Source organism: Drosophila mojavensis, unplaced genomic scaffold (assembly GCF_018153725.1).
Source record: "Drosophila mojavensis isolate 15081-1352.22 unplaced genomic scaffold, ASM1815372v1 contig_277, whole genome shotgun sequence".
Taxonomy (NCBI): Eukaryota; Metazoa; Arthropoda; class Insecta; order Diptera; family Drosophilidae; genus Drosophila; species Drosophila mojavensis.
In genome coordinates this window covers 4800688-4822510 of record NW_025318822.1, presented here as the reverse complement: position 1 = coordinate 4822510, position 21823 = coordinate 4800688, and the positions used below count along the sequence as shown (strand labels likewise).

General features: G+C 35.6%; 1 protein-coding gene across 2 annotated transcripts in view; it reads right to left on the bottom strand.

Annotated features, from left to right (window-relative positions):
• Positions 1–21823, bottom strand: part of LOC6574377 (protein doublesex) — a 40403-nt gene extending 18580 nt beyond the window's left edge. The window contains exon 1 of one of the 2 annotated variants that reach the window (XM_032728191.2): positions 20530–21823. In XM_032728191.2, coding sequence (XP_032584082.2) covers positions 20530–21571 — 1042 coding nt within the window. In that variant the 5' untranslated portion in view covers positions 21572–21823. The remainder of the gene's footprint in view (positions 1–20529) is intronic. The other variant, XM_044008401.1, reaches the window with a different exon arrangement.

Genomic DNA, 21823 nt, shown 5'->3' with positions numbered 1-21823 from the left:
ATCTCCTTGTAGTCGTAATTCACTTGAACTTGTAAAATGCTCTTGGCTGCTATTCGTGCCAGCCATATTCACACACACATACACGTTATCCCTACCTGTCCCTACTCTCTAACCCTTCCTTTACTTGTTCACATTTTTCTCTATTTTATTATCAAATGTAACTAGCTTGTGCTGTCAATAAATTTAAAAAAAAAAGAATAATATTTTTTATTATTTTTTTTTTTTTATCATTTTAATTAGACTTCGTTGTACCCAGATTAGCTTAATATATATTTAGTGAGTATTTGAGTTTGCTGCTAGCAGCCGCTGATTAACTTTTGTTGGGGTAACATTTTGTTTAAACTCTTCTATAGTTATCAATTTATAGGCTTAGGGCTTATCAACTGTGAAGGTTATATACAGCAAATTGCTTTGTATAATATATATACGCTTTATATACTATATATATAACTTTTAAATACAAAACTTAATTACATTATCGAAACAGGTTTTGTAAATAAAATAATAGTTAATTATTATTTAATCGACTGATTTATTGTGAGTGTAATTTATTTATAATATAATAATATATATAATAATATATAATGAGAGAGAGAGAGAGACAGAAAGAGAGAGAGAGAGAAAGTGAGATAGAGAGATAAAGAGAAAGAGAGTGAGTGAAATTTTGTTTTTACAGGGTATTCTCCTGAATTCCTATATGCTATAATTTCTAGCTGAATGTGTCAGAGATGCTTTTTGTAATATATAAAACTATTTATATATACATATGTGTTTATAAATGTATATAAATATATATGTATTTATAGTTAAATGAATGTACATTTGATTTGCTCTTTGAATTTTGCAACTTTGTAAGACGACGTAATTTATATGTCCACATAGTATATAAGATTCTATATGGATTTTAGCATGTTACACTTGAAACATAAGTTGATTAAATCAAAAATGCTCTTGATCACAGGCAAATGCATATTGAGGCAATTAAAAATTGACTGGGAAAACAATGAATGGCCTTGAAAATGAAGTTCCAGACTTATTTTAGTACGAGTTATCTGGTATATAACTAAATAAATCGTATTACACTAAATTAACTTAATCAAATGGTAATCTGCTTTAAATTAAGCTGCTTTCATAAATATTAGCTAGTTGGCATTCTAGTCTCAAGGTCGGCCATGAATACAATAGACGCTTAGCAAACAGCTTTGCACACCTTCCCCTGTCAGTCGCCCTAAGCAAATGAGAACTCCAGATAGACGCTGACAGGGCAAACAATCCAGCTGCGTGTGTGTGTGTGTGTGTGTGTGTGTGTGGAAATAGCCATCATCATCCGAGACATTTGCCACTTGCCGGCACTGGCAAACTGTTGCTAGCACAATTGCATGCAAGTATATATATAAAATTATATATATATATATATATATATATATATATATATATATAAATATATATATATATACATACATATATCTATTTGCAATCGATACACATAAACAAATGCAAAGTGAAAATTTATTCTTATTTAATATTTTTTATTTTGTTTTTCAACTCAATATTTATATATTTCCAAATTTCTAAAGAATATATTTGTCTAGAAATATATTTCTCTATTTTTTCCTCGATTTTCCCTTTCTGTGCAGGTTTTCATCTATTCATCACTCAGTTGACATTATCCATTATCCATTAATACTTAAATGATTATTTTGTATTTATATAAAATCACTCAATCTTCAGTCACTATAGATTATAAATTGTCTTTTATAATGCAAAATCACCAAATTGTAGAGACAAATTGAACAAATGTATTATTTATTTGTTATTGTAAATATTTGTAGGTATAAAGCTACACGTTTCCTTCGGCCAGTGTATTTATATATACAGTGAGTCAGTTAGCTCATCAACTAATTAGTATTGTAAAATGCATATAAAATTATATGTAACAAACATTGGCTATAGTTTCATTCTGCTGCAGACATTTCGTCAGTTCATCAATGATTAAGTCATAAATATTACTTCAGATCTAGTCTTTGCCGAATGTAATTGCATATTTATAGTTACTAAATCAACCTTTGCATATTGAAATACTAGAATACATATTTCTTTTCGCTCAGTGTAATCTCATATATGTAGAGTATGCCCAGCCACTTGCAAGCTCTTTTCTTCAGCATGCGCGGGGACTACGTCAACTGTTTATGGGTTACACGTGCCAGGCATGCCAACTGGCTTGGGTGTTGCATTACAAACATTAACAAATACACACACACGCACAGAGCCAACACACACACACACACGCACACATATAGACAATGTTTGGCAACTCTGTCGGCGCCTGATAAAATATCAAAGGCAAATCATAATAGTAATAACAATTTCATCTCAATCGAAATAAATAAATAAAATGCATATATGAGCAAAAATCTATATGAATTCTATGAATATATTATATATGTATATATAGTTAAAATTTATTTGTAATATTATTTTAGTTGCAGCCTAACCATAAACCTGTGCATTTTATTGCCTGCGCAGTCAATTTGCGTCAGTCGAATGTCAGGTGCCTAGTTTTCAGCAATAATCAACGCTAATATATACAATATAGTGAAACTTGTATTATATGTACATATGTACATGTATAAGATAATAATATATGTAATTTATAAAAATATACATTTGAAATATAATACAAATTCTAGCAATATTTTTGTAATTCTTTTTCCCCTTTGCAAATGAATTTTGCACAAGTTTGTAGTTTTATATTACACAATTAACAATAGTTTGCCAAAGTCAGACAATTGCATCGGATGCAAAATGAACGACTTGGCGATGCCCTGTTTTAAGTTAAATATGATACATTTTGAGCTTGACAAACTTATATAGTTAAGTTTTATTCGATATCTTAATTTTCAGTATTTATTTTAAATCATTTACAATGTATATATGCTTTGAAAATACTAGAGATATAAAGCAATATTTAATTTATTTATGCATATTTGTTCTTTGAGCAATCTGGAATCTGTAGAGGTGTTTATAGACATTGGGAATTAACGCTGTCTATGTTTTTATTTCACACAAAACTATTGACTGAGTTTTCTAATTAGACCCCCAGCATTGGTTGGAGAATTAAATAAACTGTAATCTTTGCTAACATCTGCAGGGAAGGCTACTTCTGCCATAAATAACGTCACAAATTGGCTTGGCATTGCGCAGAAATTGAAATTTATTTTTAAGCAAGAGCCCAGAAGTGTTTGGCCAACACATCAATATAAATATAGAAATCACACTTTGTCAAAGTTGCGGGGGAATGAGATTCTGGATGATATCGCTTGAATTAAAATAATTGAGCATTGTTCTAATTTGGCAAGACATGTCTATCTCCCTCTCTTTCCTTCTCTCTCGCTCTCTGTGTGAGCTGTCGACAGACACGTCGACGAAATGCATTTTGCTTGACACCCGCCCAGTGTCTCAGTGCCCTTACGGGCCCTGGCACTTGCTCAAACAGCTCACGATGCGCGAATTTCACTTTCAAATACACATGCGCCCTTATCACTTATCAGCCAGAAGATCAACAGTTGCACAAGGTTTTTCTGCCCTTTTATTGTGTGTGCATTTGCCGCAGCGCTTAGGGTCTTATCTACCTGCTGCCAGAGTTGCCTGTTCGCCGACGATGCCGATGAGGCGCAGTTTTTGCAATGGACTTTTGATAGGCACGGTTGCCCTTTGAGTATACACTGTACAAAAATTTGAGTGTCTGTTGGTTTTGTTTGCCTCTGTGAAATATAGAGATAGCAAAACAACGATATAGTATAGAAATAGAGTCTCAGAGAGATGACTGCTCAGAGAGTTCTTCTTTCAGGATTCCTTAAACTCCTTCATTATCTAAAGTTAATCCAACAATTTTTATAATTTTCTACCCATTCCCATTCGAATTTAGCAAATTAAAAATCTTTAGGAGATGAATGTCCTCATTTTCCTACCTTTCATTTATTTACTTACTATCGTAAAGTAATTATATATGATTTTAAAGTTTCCTGAAAGCACGAAATTGATTTTTAGCTATTCATCAGTTACATCCTTTTTTTTCATTGTGTATATATATTAAGATTTCTGTATAAGACATGGAGGTCCATTAAAAAAGCCAATCGGCAATTGGCAATTGGCTGCAGCTTAAGTGGTCCACGGGCAAAGCTAATGGGTTTGAGCCAGCTTCTAGCTACTGTTCGCTAACTAATTTCATACACGATTTCGATTGCTGGAGGCAAAAAGAAGCAGCCACAATTTAGATACGGCTCTATATGACGCAGTGACGGCCAGAGACGGACAACGACTTTAGCGGTAATTCGTCTCATAGACAGACGCCAAATGCTTGCTAGACTGTGCCATCGTAAAATGTTCCTTTGCGCTTTTTACGAGCGCCCCAAAATCGTTGACGCTGATGACGACGTTCAGCTTGTGCAACAACAACAAATGCAACAACAGCAACAGCAACAACAATTGCTGCCACATATGTTTATTTGTGCAAAAGGTTTTCCTACATTTTGGCATCGCTTGAGTTTGACACTCATAAAATTAAGAATGAAAAGCACCAGAAATATACGTTGATTTGTATACCCAGTAAAGAGGTTGCCAAAGGGGTATATAAACATTTTGTCGTGAGAAACAGAATAACCATGGAATTAAAATATATATAATATAAGTATGGATAACTTAAGTCTACTAATTAGTTTAATTTTACATTCATAAAAATATAAATGAAAAGCACCATAAATGTACGTTTTTTTCTATACCCAAAGTTGAGATTAATGAGAATGAAAAGCACTTAAAAAAATCTTGATTTTAATAGATGATAATGTATAGTAAAATTTTTGTTATGTTAAGAATATATTATATTTATATCTAAAATTTATATAATCTATCATATCTAGTGTCTGTTATTAAAGATGTACATGTAATTTCAGCATTTCATTAATGAAAAAAAAAAAATCTTATTTAAAATGAAGTTATTCATTATAGCGCATCTGCTAGTTGAGCATGCTCTTTATTTATATTTGCTGCTTTTACTACTTTTTGTTTTGTTTTTTTGCTGTTGGTCCTTCTTTTTCGCAGTTTCTTTCTTTCTTTTTTTATTGTCGCCCTTTACATTCGCGTTAATTGCTGTGACTGTGATATAAATCAGTTGATATGGCGTGCATTTGCGTCCTTTCAAAGGACACTGCTTCACTCTGTCAATTGATTTGTGGCCGCAACCCCACTCAATTCAATAGATTGGCTTTTGATCTGCGCTTTGGTTGAGCTCTTGCATCATATTATGTAAATTATTTATGCAGTGTTTGTGCCACAATTGATGCACGAGCGAAGGGGCAAGTGGGCGTTGGCAATGGTAGAATAACTGAATGCAGTGTATATGATAGTATTATATGTTCTTCATCAATGCAATATGTTTTCAATATTCCAAATTACATAATAAAATAAAATGATATAGATTAAAATGTCGAATATGCTTTTAGTTGAATTAATAACTTATACGAATGTATAGATTGATTAGAAATTTCAATGATTCATGCATATTTACAATATTTGCGCAACACTTGCTCGATTACTAAATGAAGCTTTTGAATTTAAAACGGGCGCAGTCGACTGCTTAATACTCGCTAACGATGCAACAATATATAAATATATTATTTATGAATATATTATTATAATTAGGTATACCAAAAATCACGTCGATTAATGGTTATCGTTTAAATCTTAAATAGAAGATGTAGTATTTTCCGATTTACGATAAGTCGAATCAGTTTCTGTCTTTGCGAATATACTCGAATATACGAATATACTCGTCTCACTCAATGTTTAGGCACAACCAAAGACTAGATTGACGCGGTTAAAGTCTGGCCATAAAATGAAATTTATAGAACCACTTCCATACGATATCATTTGAAAATAGCCAATAAGTTATGCGAATTGAATTGAGCAGAAAAAAAAATTGTGGCTGGAATTGAGACTAGACTCGAGTGTTGTTGATTTACCGAAAATGTATTCAAGCATCTAGATTTATACACATAAATTTGCAAATGCATTGTTAATAAATCAAAATTAAATAACGGCTGGCTGCAGGGCGCAATTAATATGAGCGAACAATTACAGACATAATTATGTCGTTTAATAAGTATACTTAGCTCGAGGCTTATCGAATTGTTGTCCCATAAATTAGGCAACGCCTTATATACTATTTCTTGTGCACCTCGCTGGGTATGCGTAATATGCAAATCATTGCCGCCCCAAAGACCGCGCCCACAGAAATAAAAAAAAAAAAAGACTTGCAAGCCCGCAAACCTCAATGACCAAACAAGCATAAATTAGAGGCAATGTGCAGTTGATGCACTTGTTGCCAGGGCAAAAGTAATAGAGAGAGAGAGAGCGTAAATGAGAGAGAGCGAGCGTGAGTCTGAGTGTGAGGGGGAGATTGTGAGACAGTGAGAGCAAATATTGCATTTGCTGAGCGATTATAGTAGAAATGTCTTACACGTGCCAAGTTTCGTAGATAAGACGGGTGACGGATTTAAGTGGGGGTTTCAGTCTGCGAGCACGAGAGAGTCGCCCCAGACAGCTGATGTGCGTGTGTGTGCCTGTGAGTGTGAGTGTGTCGTCGTGTGCGCACTAAACAATTGCATTCGACTTTGTCGTTAGCTAACTTGCTATAATTTCTTTATGATCGCCCTGTCGGCATTTGTATTTTAATAAGTATATGTAAGTACATACTCCTACATTTTATTTTCGAACCACAATATAATAAAATGTATCTGTGTGGAAAAGCAAATATTTATCAAAGTTACTGTGATAGACTCTCTGACTGACTGATGTATTAAGTACTTGTTATTGATTGATATATGTATCTTTTGTTATAAAGTTTGATATATCGATTTATTGTCTGATGCACTATCAGATGGACTGACTTATTGATTGATCGATTGCTCTATTGATTGACTGTCTCACTGATTAACTTCTGGATTGATCGATTGTATATTGATATGATTGAAGCATGCAAGCTGCTAGTTGAATTGACTGAGTCTCTATAAAAACTCGTTTCTCTAAGAAGTCACCATTAAGAAGTCACGGTAGCCTGTCTGATTGATTATCATTTATATGAGTATTTATATTTACCGAGCATGTTTCATAGTTTAATAATTGGAATACTGATATGATTTATATAAATTAATTGGCTAATTGAATAACAAATTGAATACACCTGATTGATTGATTGATAGATACATGTTCTCTTCTCTTGTGTTCTATCATTCATTGACTGATTGATGTAAAAGTGTCTGATTGATTATCATATATATTTATATAGATGTATACCAATATCTAGTATATAAAATATGCTGTTCTGCTTGATTGATTTAATAGCTGATGCATTAACTCATCTGTACGATTGATTGATCACTTGACTTGCTGATATGTAACATACGTTGCTTGATTTATTGATTGACTAATGAGTGCAGAGACTGATTGCCATCCAATATACAGTTAATCGAGCAAGAATTAGATTTTACCATTTTTCATGAAACTGAACTTTTCTAGTAAATTATTTTCTAGTTGATGTTAAAAAAGATTGCCGTTATAGAATGCTTTACTTACTAGCATAAATATGAGAGTTGCTTTGCTGTTTAAGTTAAATCTATTTTCCCTATTTGGAAACTGGGCAGAAGCAACAATTTCTTTTCGAATAACATCAGATTCAATTAAAGCTGAGTAGAAATTTGAAGAGCTACTAGTCTTTTAGTGCCAGGACTTGGAAGCGTACAACTTTTCCTAAGCAACGCTCATATCTTGTCAATTTTAATGTCTGTTGTCTAGGGTGTGAAAATGTATTTCCAATTGGTCAGACGTGTCTGCAGCAGTAGCAGAAACTATATATATATATACATACACATATATATGTCTGTTGTCTGGAGCTGACCATCTGGCCGGAACTAAACAGGGCCCAGACGCTGAGCGGAGCTACGTGCTTTATGGTCTTATAATGTGGCGTGTAATTTGTATTGCCAGCGACTCGGGGCCAACAAATTGACATGCTGATAAAAAACGCTCATCAAAAGCCAATGAAAATCAAATACACACATACACATTTGTGTGTGTGTGTGTGTATTGCGTGTGTACATGTGTGTGTGGCACTAAATTGTGCAAGTTTTTCTTGGCAAGACAAATATGGCACCGCACAATTTGTTGTGTGAAAACGAAATTCCTTTGAGACAAAAATTTAATTTCTTTTTGTTATATTTATATAGCAATTAAAATTGCTGAGAAAATCTTTTGGCGGGTGGCCCATTAGCTACGCGTGTGTGGCATATCAAAAGTCGTAAATCTCTTCCAATTAATAAGCGGCTCGGATTGCCGAAAGATATAATTAATTAATAAAATAATCTAGATTCGGTAATTAGGCGCTATATGATTTAGATGTATTCAAAATAATCAGCTTATTCTGTTTATGAATATTATACTATTAAACAAATATAAAAAAACCTGTTGAAAAATATGATAATTATTTTATTTCATAGTAATTTCTTAGTAAATTATTATTCAGTGAAATTTTGATTTATTAAATGCTTCAATTAAATAGAGAATAATTGCTGACAATTCAATTTGTTGCAATAGTTCAGAAGGTTATTTAGTAGGGAGTATTTTAATAATCAATATGCATGCAAATTAAATTGTTATAAGCTCTATGCATCATCTATGAATATGTTTAAATTTATATAATATATTTATTTGTTATATCTTAACCATTTCAACATTTTTCTCTCTATTTGTATTTGCATTTTGGCCCCGGGGGCCGTTCTATAGGCATATGCGTTTGCTTTTTGTATTCAACGAATGTAAATAAAAATTGCGACACATATATAAGTGTGATGTGTATGTGTGTGTGTGCAAGTGTGTGCTTAAATATAACTATAGATATGGAGAAGCGGTGCAACACAATTCAAGTTCAAGGTGAACAAAGCAAACGCTACACAGTGGGAAAATAGAGAGCACAAATAGCAAAATTTTATCAAGAAGAGATATTAATGAAGTGAATAATAAATTGAATAAAACTAAAATTAATAATGCGCATATCAATTATTAATATGAAATATAAATTTTCAAATTAAATGACGCATATAATAATATTTATTAATTAATTAATAATATTTTTGTGCAACTTTCAAGGCATTGTTCAGTGGAATATTGCCCACTGTACCAAATGAACATATTAAAAATAACATATTTGACACTAAGTAAGTAGTATTGTTAAAAATTAATATTCATATACAGGAAATTTTCCGGATATTAAAATTTTATTAGTTTTAATAACAGGCTTTGACTCTATTTGAACTCAATGATTCTGGTCAGCTCACTAAAATGATATTACAAGTAAAATAGTTAAATAATATTATCATAGTTTTCACCTTGAAGAAACTTTCGATTAGAATTTTTAAATGATCATCAGACTCTATCAACCACTGTGCCTGCGCGTTGTCCTATCACAATAACAATATATCGACAAGACGTTGACTTCATAATGTGCATAATGATATCGTAATGATGATTATGTAAGAGCTGTCAGTGTTGGAAATGCTTATATTATGAAATATACGAATATATATGTTCTATATACATTCAGTAGAACTGTACTATATATACATAGGCATTCAACCGTGAGCACGTGAAATATGATTATATCTTGCATCGGATATACTCGTCCAATGCTGTGACCTAGTTTGGACTGGGTGTCGTCGATATCCGGGTTCGATAGCCGTTGCAAAGGCCAGCTTGACAATGTTATGGTCATACGAATAGTTTTGCATGCTTAACTAGACATATGGCCACTTGTTGTATCATATCAAATTCAATTCACTCAGAGAAAACTGTACAAAGTTTATGTTCACATGAAAGAAAATGTGATCAATTTGCAAAGCAAATTAGCCAAATGCAGTACACGCGCCAATTATTTTAATGTACTCGCATTAAGTATGCAAATGTATAAAACATGTATATAGCGTACATGTTTGTGAAAAGAAGAGAATATTAATTTGCTATCGATAGTCACCATATGCCAGATAAAGTGTCGAAATTATAGGGTATAAATGTGTGGCATGCTGGAAAAAGGATTTCTGAATCTATTGCAAAAATAAAATTTATCTAATTAATACAGTTTTTAAAAATATTTTAAAAATATATAAAACAACTTAAAAATTTGAACATTGTTCTTAGCATTCAACCTAAAATGAATTAAATTATTGAAAAATATATAGGAAGCAACTTTGAACAACTTTTCTGCAATAAAACTACCTGGAATGTGGACTGTGTTGGACTATAAAACTCAAGCATAAAACCTAAAAGGAAGCGCTACAAAATTAAAACGGAACCCCATTTGGCATGGGGCAATCATGGCAAAGCCACAGGCAAAGCTAATTAAATTACGTTTTGTTCAGCCGTGAGGGTCCCAGGATGTGCTTCTGCTCATCTGCGATGTAGAGTCGCCTTTTCAGCTGCGCATTTCGCGAAGCTACGCGCTGTAAAAATCAACTTAAAAAGACTTCACGTTGTTTTATGTTTTGACAGCACAACACGCGAAAAGCAGAAGAAACAAAACAACAACAGCAACAACAACAAAGTTGTAAATTATAATTTTATGTTTGAAATCTCAAACCAATAATGTGGTTGAAAAAAAGAGAGAAGAGAATGACAAAATAAGGGCCTAGCCGTAGAGGCTTGCACCTAGCACCTAGCTTAAGGGATTGCCAATCCTTGCGCTCAACCATAAAGCGACTAACGACCTTTGACATGGTATAAAAAACAACAAGTTTTTTTATTAAATGATACTTAGAAATGCGCCAAAGTTGATTACTTATAAGAATAGCTACAGGCATACAACGCTAGCATGTACGTTTCGTAGGCTTAAGGAAATTTGCTGAAGCTGTAAAACTTTTAAGTCTTTTCTTATTATCTAGAAGACATGAGCTCTATGGATTTTTTTTTTTTTTTTTTTTTTTTTGCGTAGCCCCTAGGTTTCATTATAGCGAGACTTTACTGTCCACTGCGCTAATAATGTCATAAAATTAAAAAAAATATATATGAGATTTGTATAAGATTATACTCAACATTTAAATAACAAGTAAATATTTATGAAATATTGCCGACTGTGCAATACCCTATAAACAGTTTTCCTTATATAGCAAGTAAATCTGTTCTAATTGAACCAAAGATTGTAAAACTGGAGTATAAAGATATATGGGAATTTTTGCCATTTTCAAGTATTTATAATATTTTGAGTATGCGAGAAGGATAAGAATATGTTGAAAACATATCTTAGGATTCTGTCAAAAGTCTTCAAAACAGAAGTTTTTAAATTAAATGAATGCAACAAAGCAAAATGCCTCTTAGCACATTCAGAGATGACCAGAACTAAACTCAGAGACAACTGCTTATGTTTCAGATCGAAGCTGTTTTATATGCAGCAAATATGCCCGTTTTCACTTTCAGTGGAGCGTATATAAAAGCAATACTCAATTCAACAAAAATCATAAAACGCAGCTCAACTCGAGTCCGGGTTAACCCGGCTAAACTCCACTCAACTCAACTCAACTCAACGCAGCTCAGCTCAGCTCGGCGGAGCTCATTAAATGCGTCTGCGCAACGTAATTTGCCTTTGAGGCGCGCACGTTCGCTGCGCTGTGACTGCGATTCGAGCTTCCTTCATGGGCATGTTTTCTCGTATTGCTGCTAGTCGTTACACACCATATAATCTCACACACACAAACTCAGGCACACATACACAATTTATGACTCGACGCGACATTTACAACTTTGATGCAAAGCAAAAGGCCCAGGCGTCTGAGAGAGTCTGAAAAACTCTCTCGACCCAACTGCGGGCATCGAAAAATGTGCGCTTGCTCGTATTGTAAAAATGTTGGAAAATAAATTAAAAATGCGCTTAAAAATTTGCGAGCAGCATTCGCAGAGTCGTTGGCCACTTTTAATGGGCATTTCGGCTGTGAGCATTTCGGTGTGTGGGCAGGCTCCGATTCTTGGCAAATAGCAAATTGTGGCCAATTTTAATGATGGCAACAAAAACAAATAAATTGTTTAAGTAGTTGCTGTTTAATAGCCATGTCCATGTTCATTCTGTGCAAATGCCAGCGCTTTTCTTAATATACTCGTGTATAAAAAAGCAGCGCATTCATTACTATGCAATTCCTGCAGATGTTGTCGTTTAACAACACTGACAATCCCTCAAACAAAGTGCGAAAATATATAACTTAGACGAAATCAGTTTTTAGGCTTTATTTTTTTGCAGTCACGATTTTATTTTTGTCGAGTTTCATTATTTACCACATATGTATATTGCAATTAATATAACTCAAAATTTCTTTGCAATAAACGTAAACGTTTACCACCACTGGTCAGTTTCTGCAAACCTTAAAACCATATATAAGTTCATGCGTACTTTAAACTCCAATATAAAGTTTAGTGTAGATTTTTTGAAGAATTTTACAAGAGCAAATGAGAGATGTTCGGAAACAGAAGTACATATATCGATTTGAACCAATTCTTAGTCTGAACTTTAACCCAGTATATAAAACCAACCATAATAAAATTTCTGATTTAAAAATCAAAAGCTAACAACTTTTTTAGCTAATAAAAAAACTACAAAAATTATTTTCAGTTTTTCATAATTTTTCTGCTAATTGGTTTAATTGCTGAAACTTGAGAAATATATATTTTTATTTTCAAGTGACTTCAAGGAACTGCTTGGGCAACCCACTTGGCCCATTGACAGTGTTCCATTCACTTGTGAGACATTTTTAAGAGCATTTTATGGCCAGTTGAAAAGCTGTTTAAAGCGCAAAACAAAGTCCAACTGGAATGGAACGCTCGTGTGGTCAAACGACGTAATTTTCATTTTCCATTTCCATTTCGACTGTGATTTCAATTTACATTCGCAGCAACAATTTATATATTGAAATTGAAATGGCAACAAGTTTTTAATGAACCCAAATGTGAATGTGACAGAGTGGAAGCTGCGAGTGACAGCTCAGGGGGCAGTGCTCCAATTTGGACCCACAATTAAATGCATTTGATTCGAGCACGCAAGCAGTTTGGTCGGGTTGAGGGCACGGCTTCTGTTCCGTATGCCAAATGAAAAGTTGTGGAAAGCGAAACACACCTTCAGCTGAACCGCAACATGAATCATTTGCCATTTACTTAGTTGGTCGACCAGTTCCAGCCCCAGTTCGAATTCAAGCACGCATGAACTTGAACTAGTACGAAGAGTGTTTGGCATTTGTGATGCCATCGCCAAATGCACCTGAGCAAACCTGTCCGAAACTCGACAGGCCTTTGACATGTGCATAATACAACTGAGGAACTCAGCTGCTAGCGTGCTATACATATTTATGAATGAGCCGTGGCAATTATGTTAACTATAAATATGCATGTTCCAGCAATTTTTTATTATTTCGTGTACATTTTTACAATTTGTGGTCAGCTAATTGGTTCTTGTGCACTACAAAATGATGTGCCTAACGACTTTTTCCATTAAGAAACTGTCTTATATTATGCATATATTCAATCAAAGCTGCAGAGAACTGGTTCGTGTTAGCTCTAATGACATAATAATATCAGATTTATCTTTACTAAGAAGTAGTCAAAAAACAATCAAAACTATTCTAAGTCCGATTTAAATCATTTTTCCTTTATAAATAAATATAAATATATTGCAAAAAGTAAATATAAATATGTAATAACAATTGGAAAATCTAATTTAATATATTTGCATATTTTAATGATATTTCTAACATGTGGGCGCCAGTTGGGTGGGTGCTGTCTATTGTGACCCTAGCTTAACTGAGCAATTGTGAATTTGTGCATATTTTAGTCGTGGACTTCAATTCGGAATCAATTGGTCGATGCATCGATTCCATATATGTATGTGCATAAAGCTTATCCAAGATTTGTGTGTGTATGTGTGTTTGTGGCTAGGAATGCAAACGCGACAGTTTCTGCAACCGGTTGACCGCCATTTGACGTTGACTTTTATTAGACTTGTCTGTAACAGCTGATCGCTGTAACAATTTCTCAGCGGACTGGAAATAGGTATATATATACATACATACACACGTATAATTTGTACATGTGTGTGTGTGTTTTGAAACCAGATGCTCTGTCCAGACTTTGCCCAGACTTGAAGTGGGCTCATTAATAATTTGAATTATTAGATACTTGTATTTGGTTTCTCTCTCTCTCTCTCTCTCTGTCTCTCTCGTTCTCTCTTCATAATGCTTTCTTGCTCTTAGATTGTTGTGATTCAATAGCTTTAGCCTAACTGTGTATGTATGTGTGTGTGTGTGTGTGTAAGTACAACTTAATAGTTTTCTCATTGTTGGGAGAGCATTGAACTGATATATTTGTATGAATTGAATATTCATATAAATATAATATAATTACATATATAAAAGTGGAATATTAAGTTTGTATATTAATTCGCTTCTTAAAGTGCAATAGCTAGAAGCTTACAGCAATCATTTACTTAAGATAATATTGTACTGATGATTAATAAAATAAAAATTAGCATTCAGCTATAAACTTAATATCAATATCAATTAAATATCGCGAGCTATCGATTTATAATTATTCGCATGCAATATACAAAGGCAAACGGGTGTCTAGAGTGTCTAAAGCCCTAAAATAGTTTTTTTATATTAAAAAAAAAAAAAAAAAACAATAATTTTTTACAAGATGACTATAAAATATGTATATAAAATAGAAATATTATATATTTTGTTTTGCAATTATAATATAAAATACAAACAATAACTGGTCAATATATATATTAAAAAAAAGTAAAAATAAAATATATACCTTGATAATTAATGAATATTAATATAGTAATATACTAATTTAAATCAAACTTACAAGACTTCCACGTCAGGCACTACCCCACCCCAGCTAAAACCCTCAACTGCGTCTTATATACACTACAAAAAGCCTCTACTAAAGGACTGTATGATATAAATATCAAGGTGGTCTTCATGTCGGCAATTAGAGCCCTGAACTTTGTAATGAATTTACCGCCAAGGCGTTGCATTGGGCTGATTGCACATTTTTCTTTAGCTGCTTCAATTGAACTTGTTGCACTGCTAATTGACATGTTGCATGCCACGCGCCGTTTCTTCGCCCCTCCAAACTTTGTTTACATTTGCACAGACACGCAATTTATCGTCATATGGCCACTAAGAAATGCTTCAACTGCAACTGTAACTGCAGCAGCAACTGCAACAGCAACTGCAACAGCAACTCTGCCCGATGCAGATTTATATGTATTATGCCATAGCCAATATTTATGGTCGACATCTGCCAGGCAGGGTGCTAAATACTTGGTTTATTATCGCCTCTACTGAGGCAGGCTCAAAATGTGGGTAATTTGATTTAAGCCAAACAATTGGAAACAATGTAGGTGAATACCGCTTGGTATTTGCTGATATGTGTTAATGGATAGACCAAGTCGGCCAAGTTTATGGTTTCTTTTAATTCGAAGAGTAACTAGATTAACATTGAATAGATCCAACTTTATATTCGATATCTTGTATTCATATATGTTCAGATCTAATAATTTTCATATCTCTTAAAATTTCTCTTTTTAGGTTCTATGTTATTATTATGTTATTATGTTATCATTATTATATCTACATCCAGCTGTTTAGCTTATATATAGCAATGTTCTTCAGGGCTATGATATCTTTGAGTCGACGCCTTCTTAATGATTCTTCTCTTACGCATAATTGCTATTATCAAAGCAATCAGAGCACCCTAGTAATGGAGTAATATGATATAGATTAAGACAGGCAAATGAAGTAATACAATGCTGACTCGAATATTATCTTATTCCCTTGCTTGAGTATAATTAAATGCAGATTTACAATCCTTCCTTCGTATTAAGCTCTATATAATTAGGCTTCATTACAAACCCATAAAATGAAGACCTTAATTAAGCTGTCCTCTTTAGCAGCATCAATTGAGCAGTTTTGCATTTTTGCCACGCGATTTAAATCAATTAGATGCTTGCAAAAAAAAAGAGCAAACAAGCTGAAAACTTGTTGGCTGATTGTAAACCGGGCTTTTAGAGCACTTGCATATCATTATGATAAGTTGATGGATAATTTAATGTCCGGGCTCTAAGCGTGAGCACGCAAAATGTTATGGAGTGTAAAAGGTGTGTGGATCAAAGAGCCAACAGCCTGGATTCGATCGACAGCTGCACATATATAGAAATATATATATATATATACATATATATTTGTGTGTAGGTAGAGGGCATGGCTCAGGCCCTTGGCCTCGTCTAGACTAATTTTCTGCTCATAAAAGCAACTTTAATTGCACAAAAAAACATGTTTTTATAGTTTCGAGCTAAAAATGAATGCTTGTTGTTTTTGTTTTTGTTTGCATTTTATAATTTTTTCTCGAGCAGTCAATTGTTATTGGCATTGCTTCTGACCAGATGATTAAACAGCCATAAGCCGGGGCTTTTAATAAAACGCCGCCAAAAAGTATTAAAAAGCAATGCCAACATATTAGCTGGAAATCCCATAAATTATGCAAGGAAATGACCTGTCAGCCCTCTTACTTTTTCTTCTTCTTCTTCAACTTCTTCCTCTGTATATTCTTATTTATTATTCTTATTATTCTTATTCTTCTGGTCTTTGTTGTACGATTTTGAACTCTGGACCGCCCCTGAGCGCAATTCTACCAACTACTACAAAATATGGCTGCCATTTGAAATGAAATCGAAAATACAACAACAACAACGACTCGAATCGGGGGGTAACAAAAATACTTTTTACAACTTCATTTTTACGAGCGCGCCAAAGTTTTGTTGCGGATTTTCAGGCGAAAAAAGAAAAAATAAAACAAAATAAATAAAGAAGAAGAACAAGAGGCGAGTTGAGGAAGCTATGAGATGGCACCGAGCTGCCCGTCTCGATGAGAGCCCAGGAATTAGCGCAAGCGCATTAAATTAATTAACTGAAGCCAAAGTCTATCGATCGCCGAACCACTTGACGTTCACTGCTTAACGATTCGAGCCCGTGACGGCGACCCCAGAAACCCTATATGGTAGTTACCCAAGCAACAAGAACAAAACCTTGCAGCCAAGTTTTACGATAGCTAAACTGCTTGGCAAGCCCCAAGCAAAAAGTCAAATAGCACATACACATAATTACAGACGCAGTTGCAGTTGCAGTTGCTGTCGCTCTTGCAGTTGCAGTTGCAGTTGCATTTACGTGACTACGAATAGAATAGGACTTTTAAAGTTGTCGACGAAGGGCTACGATTCAAATTCTAAAATAAAATGAGCAGAGGCAGAGGTAGAGGAAACCAACAAGTCATATAGACGTCTTAAGAACTTTATATGTTCCGCGAATTCAAATGATTATACAAAATAAAGAGAGAAGAACTTTTGTCTCTCTTGATAAGCAACATATACCTTCGCTCTTATGCTCTTTGTCCGATACGAAACAAAAGGTTGGCTTGCTTTACTATCTCTATCACTATCTACATTCCCATGTATTTATTTACTCTCTAACATGATAGCCTCAGAAAATATATAAATAACCTGTTGATGATTCACCTTGCAGTTGGGAGTTGCGTAGGAATTCGATTTCTATACTACAAATCTGTGTATAATAAAATATATATTATTTGTGTTCAGATAACTTTTGATTATCGATTCGCACACATTTTAAACTCTTCTCAAAGTCGTATTTATGTGGAATGATAATTATTTAATTTATTTATGCTCAAATACTAATTTATCAGTTGTATATATATTTATTATTACAGTTATTAGTCAGCTCTAACTTTCCACACTGTCAATTTACTCCAATATCTTGTTCGCATCTCTATATTATCAAAATACCCATTCATTTCTTTATAGGCCTAGCTCTCTCTTTGCCATTCATATTTACATTGGAATCACTTAGCCACACATTTGTCATTGCCACAACCAGAGAGACAGAGAGAGAGAGAGAGAGAGACATTTGTCTGAAGACAGATAACACCTGTCTTAAAGTCGATGTCTCGGCCTGTCCAACAATGTTGCTGGCCATAAAATTAGTGTCAGTTGTTTGGCACTTAGCCTTGTCGCACGCCTCTTTAGGCCAGCTTCGCAACTCTAATTGCGGATCGCACAGAGTGCATACAAATCCCGATTTAAATTGCAGACAAGTGCATGGCCGTCTGGGCTGTCAGCTCGCAGCAGAGCGAACATTCATCATACAACATTCAGCGGGCACGCAGCCATTTCACAGCACATTTCATTCGCATGATAAGCCCATGATTATGTCCATGATTATCATGCTGGCTGCTAACACAATCCACTGTACGTAAGGGGAGCTTCGAATTCCCGGGACAACACACAAAAAACGGTAGCTGTGGCTTGACGCTTGGCCTGCACCCACTGTCTCGGCTCGGCTTTAATCTGTTGAATGGACCTCACCTCACCTCACCTCACCTTGCCATGCCTTGCCTTGCCTTGCTTAACCCGTTCGACTCAAACTTGTTGGCGAGCTTGAGCCTCGTTTTGCTCTTCGAGCTCGACTTTTGCTGCTTGGGGCAACTATGTTGTACTTCACATTCATTCGGCTTGCTGTCTACTCATTCTCGAGGGACCACAAAGAGGGGCCACGCGCCAAGCATTTGGCATCAAAGTTGGCTCTAAGTTCTTGGCGCCTTTTAGTTATACAATTCTTTTTTTTCTGATTTGATTTTGCAGCCAATTTAAGAGATCTTGTTTAGACAAGTAGCACACGTGCCATGGTTCTGTATGTTGCAAATAATTGTGAGTTTTAGCTATTTTTAATCCATTGATTAATTAAAGTGAAATTTTTAAAGTAGATATTGCTGATAATGAGCAAATGCTTGCAGAGCTCTCTTTGTTTACAAACAGAAAAAAAAGGTATTTGGATTATGGGTAGTATGGCAAACTGGATTGATCCAATTTTTGTTAAGTTCTGTCAAGAAATGCACATTTGATGTCACATTTTGAAAGTTAGCTGCGAAAGTTTAATAAAATTACTTTCGATTTTCATAGATTCAACGATAAGAAAATAAATTATATAAGTGAGTCTTATGTAAACAACAATATTCTCATATAAAACCTAAATCGAACTACCATAAATCATCTTGGAAAGTCTGTTTAGTTTACTTTAAAAAAACTTGTTTTATGTACACCTGATTTAACATTTTCCTTATTTTCACTAATAAAATATGAAAATTGTTTTCTAAATTATTATATTTTCTTTTTTAAATTTATATATTTTCTGTCAGCTTTTCGTTGAGTCGAATCTGTTGACAGCGGCTATGCGGCACAATAATTGATTATCGCATATTAGCGTGGCCACTGGCCATGGAATTGGCTTTTCTCACACTGTAAACAATTAGTGGCACATTTTTGCTGTTTTTGTTTTTTCGTGATGCCTCTTCTAGTCGAAGGCTTCCACTGCTTGTTGGCAGCTGTCCAGAGCTGCGCCCCTGCACTTGTCTCAGCGCCTGGCCCATGTTGCCAGTCTGTGCTGAATGCCACAATAAACAACTGCAACTTGATTAGGCCTGTGGCTTGCCGACTGCTCCTCTCGATACGTACGTGACGTCGAGACATTCTCCATAAGTGATTGCATTGTCGTCCCTGGTCTCTCTCTCTTTTGAAGTGACAAAACACTTAGTTGCCAGACTAAATGACAACATCGCAAAGTCTTAATATACTAGTCTGTCCCTTTCAGTTATCTTATAAATGGAGATGGAAATTTTAACTGAACTATTGGGAGTATAGTCTAGGAGTACGCTTTGGAATACAATTTTGAATAAATAAATCTAAAACTTTCATTTTTGCAAGTTCTAAAACGTTTCGAGTGAGTGTATAATATATATTTATATATAGAATATGTAAATAATCTGGGTCAGTTTTAATCTATGGTTTCTTATTTTTAATTAAGAATCAGAGAGTTAACTATTTCACTTTATTTGTGTTGTATAATTAGAAAACCCTAAGCTTCTTATCTTTTATCTTCGTTGACGGTTTTACAACTTCTAAAATGCAGCGGCGATAACGATCTAATCTTGGTTACACTTCGAGCTCTTTGATCTGTGTTATTACTATTATTATTGTCATTATTATTATTGTTATTATCATTCGGAATATTTTTGCAAGTTATATTGCTGTAAGTTATGACCCAGACCACATATTGGAAACGAAACGAGTTATAAGTTTCATTTGCAGTATTCTAATGTAATACTTATAGGGATCTGATATAACTAGTTGTACTATCAGCCTTACAGAATGTGTGATGCAAACCCAGTTTTATCTTAATTGTTGCTGTATTAATTATGACTAGAGATGGTTTGGAGCATTCGTACATCTCTTCATGTCAAGGGAAAAGCCCCATTGCATTGATATTCTCAACTGGAACACTGAATGAGTATGTGAATCAATTGGACACTTACCGAGTGGCACATTCTTGCGTGTGCTGGACACAGAGATGGGCAGCACGGCGTTGCCCGATGTGGAGGATGGCGATGGCGATGAGGAGTCGCAGGAGCCCTCCAGCGATTGAGCGGGCGTTGGCACCGTTGACATGTGATGATCGGCGCTGGTGATGACGCTGATGCCGCCTCCGCTGCTGCCAGCGCCAGCTGCGCTGCCGGAGCCGCTGCTCGAAGCAGCTGCCACATTGCTGGAGCTGGCACCAACGACACCGACCCCGCCACCGCCGGAGCTGCTGGTGGCTGCGCCCACGCTGCCGCCATGATCGCTGTGCGAGGGAGATCGAAGAGTTGCCTGATGGGGCGGTTGCTGTTGTTGTTGCTGCTGCTGCTGTTGCTGGTGGTGCTGTTGGTGATGGTGTTGCTGCTGCTGCTGCTGCACCACAGACGATGTAGCTGCCATGTGAGCGTGATGCACGTGTGAGTGGGCATGGGCGTGGCCATGCAGACTGCTCGCCGTGCCGTTGTGGGCACTGTTCAGGTGCGACTGTGGCTGAGCCGGCGGTGCGGCTCCTGCTGCTGCCGCTGCTGCTGCGGCCGCTGCTGCTGCCGCCTGCTGATGGTGCAGCACATGGCCGTGATGGGCATGGCCGTGATGCGCATGGGCGTGGCTGTGAGCGGCATGCACATGATGATGATGGGCATGATGGCCAAGCAGCGCCGCTGCCGGTGTCGCCGGAGGCGGCACCTCGTGCATGTGGAGCGAGCGTTGCTCGTCCTGCGCCTGGGCGCGACGCAGCGCCGTCTGCAGGGCCATCACGCGCTGCCTGTCCGCTGTGAGGCGGCACTTTTCGCAGGTGCAATAGCGGTACTTGCAGTACCGCTTGTGACCCTTCAAGGTGATCTTCAGCCCGTGATTGCGACAGCGCGCACAGTTGGGCGGCGTACGTGGCGATATGGAACTACCGCTGGAGCTGGAGGCGCCGCCGCACACATCGTTCTTCGAGTCGATCATGTCCGAGTCGGACATGGTATCGCTGTTCCAGTTCTCCTCCGAAACCATGCCAAACGCACTCGATTTATTAATTACCTTGCAATTTCTGGCCGTAATCCAATAAAGTTAATTCAATTGGCCTCTTTCAAATTTCAAGCCCTGCAGCCAATGGGTAGCATTTTTTGATTAAATTTCATTCATTAATTATTATTATTATTTTTATGGGGAATTGATAATTTTTTGTTGATTAAACTGTTTTCGTGGATATATGCGTAATATGTATTTTAATAGATTTATTTAAATTGATTTGAAGCTGTGTCT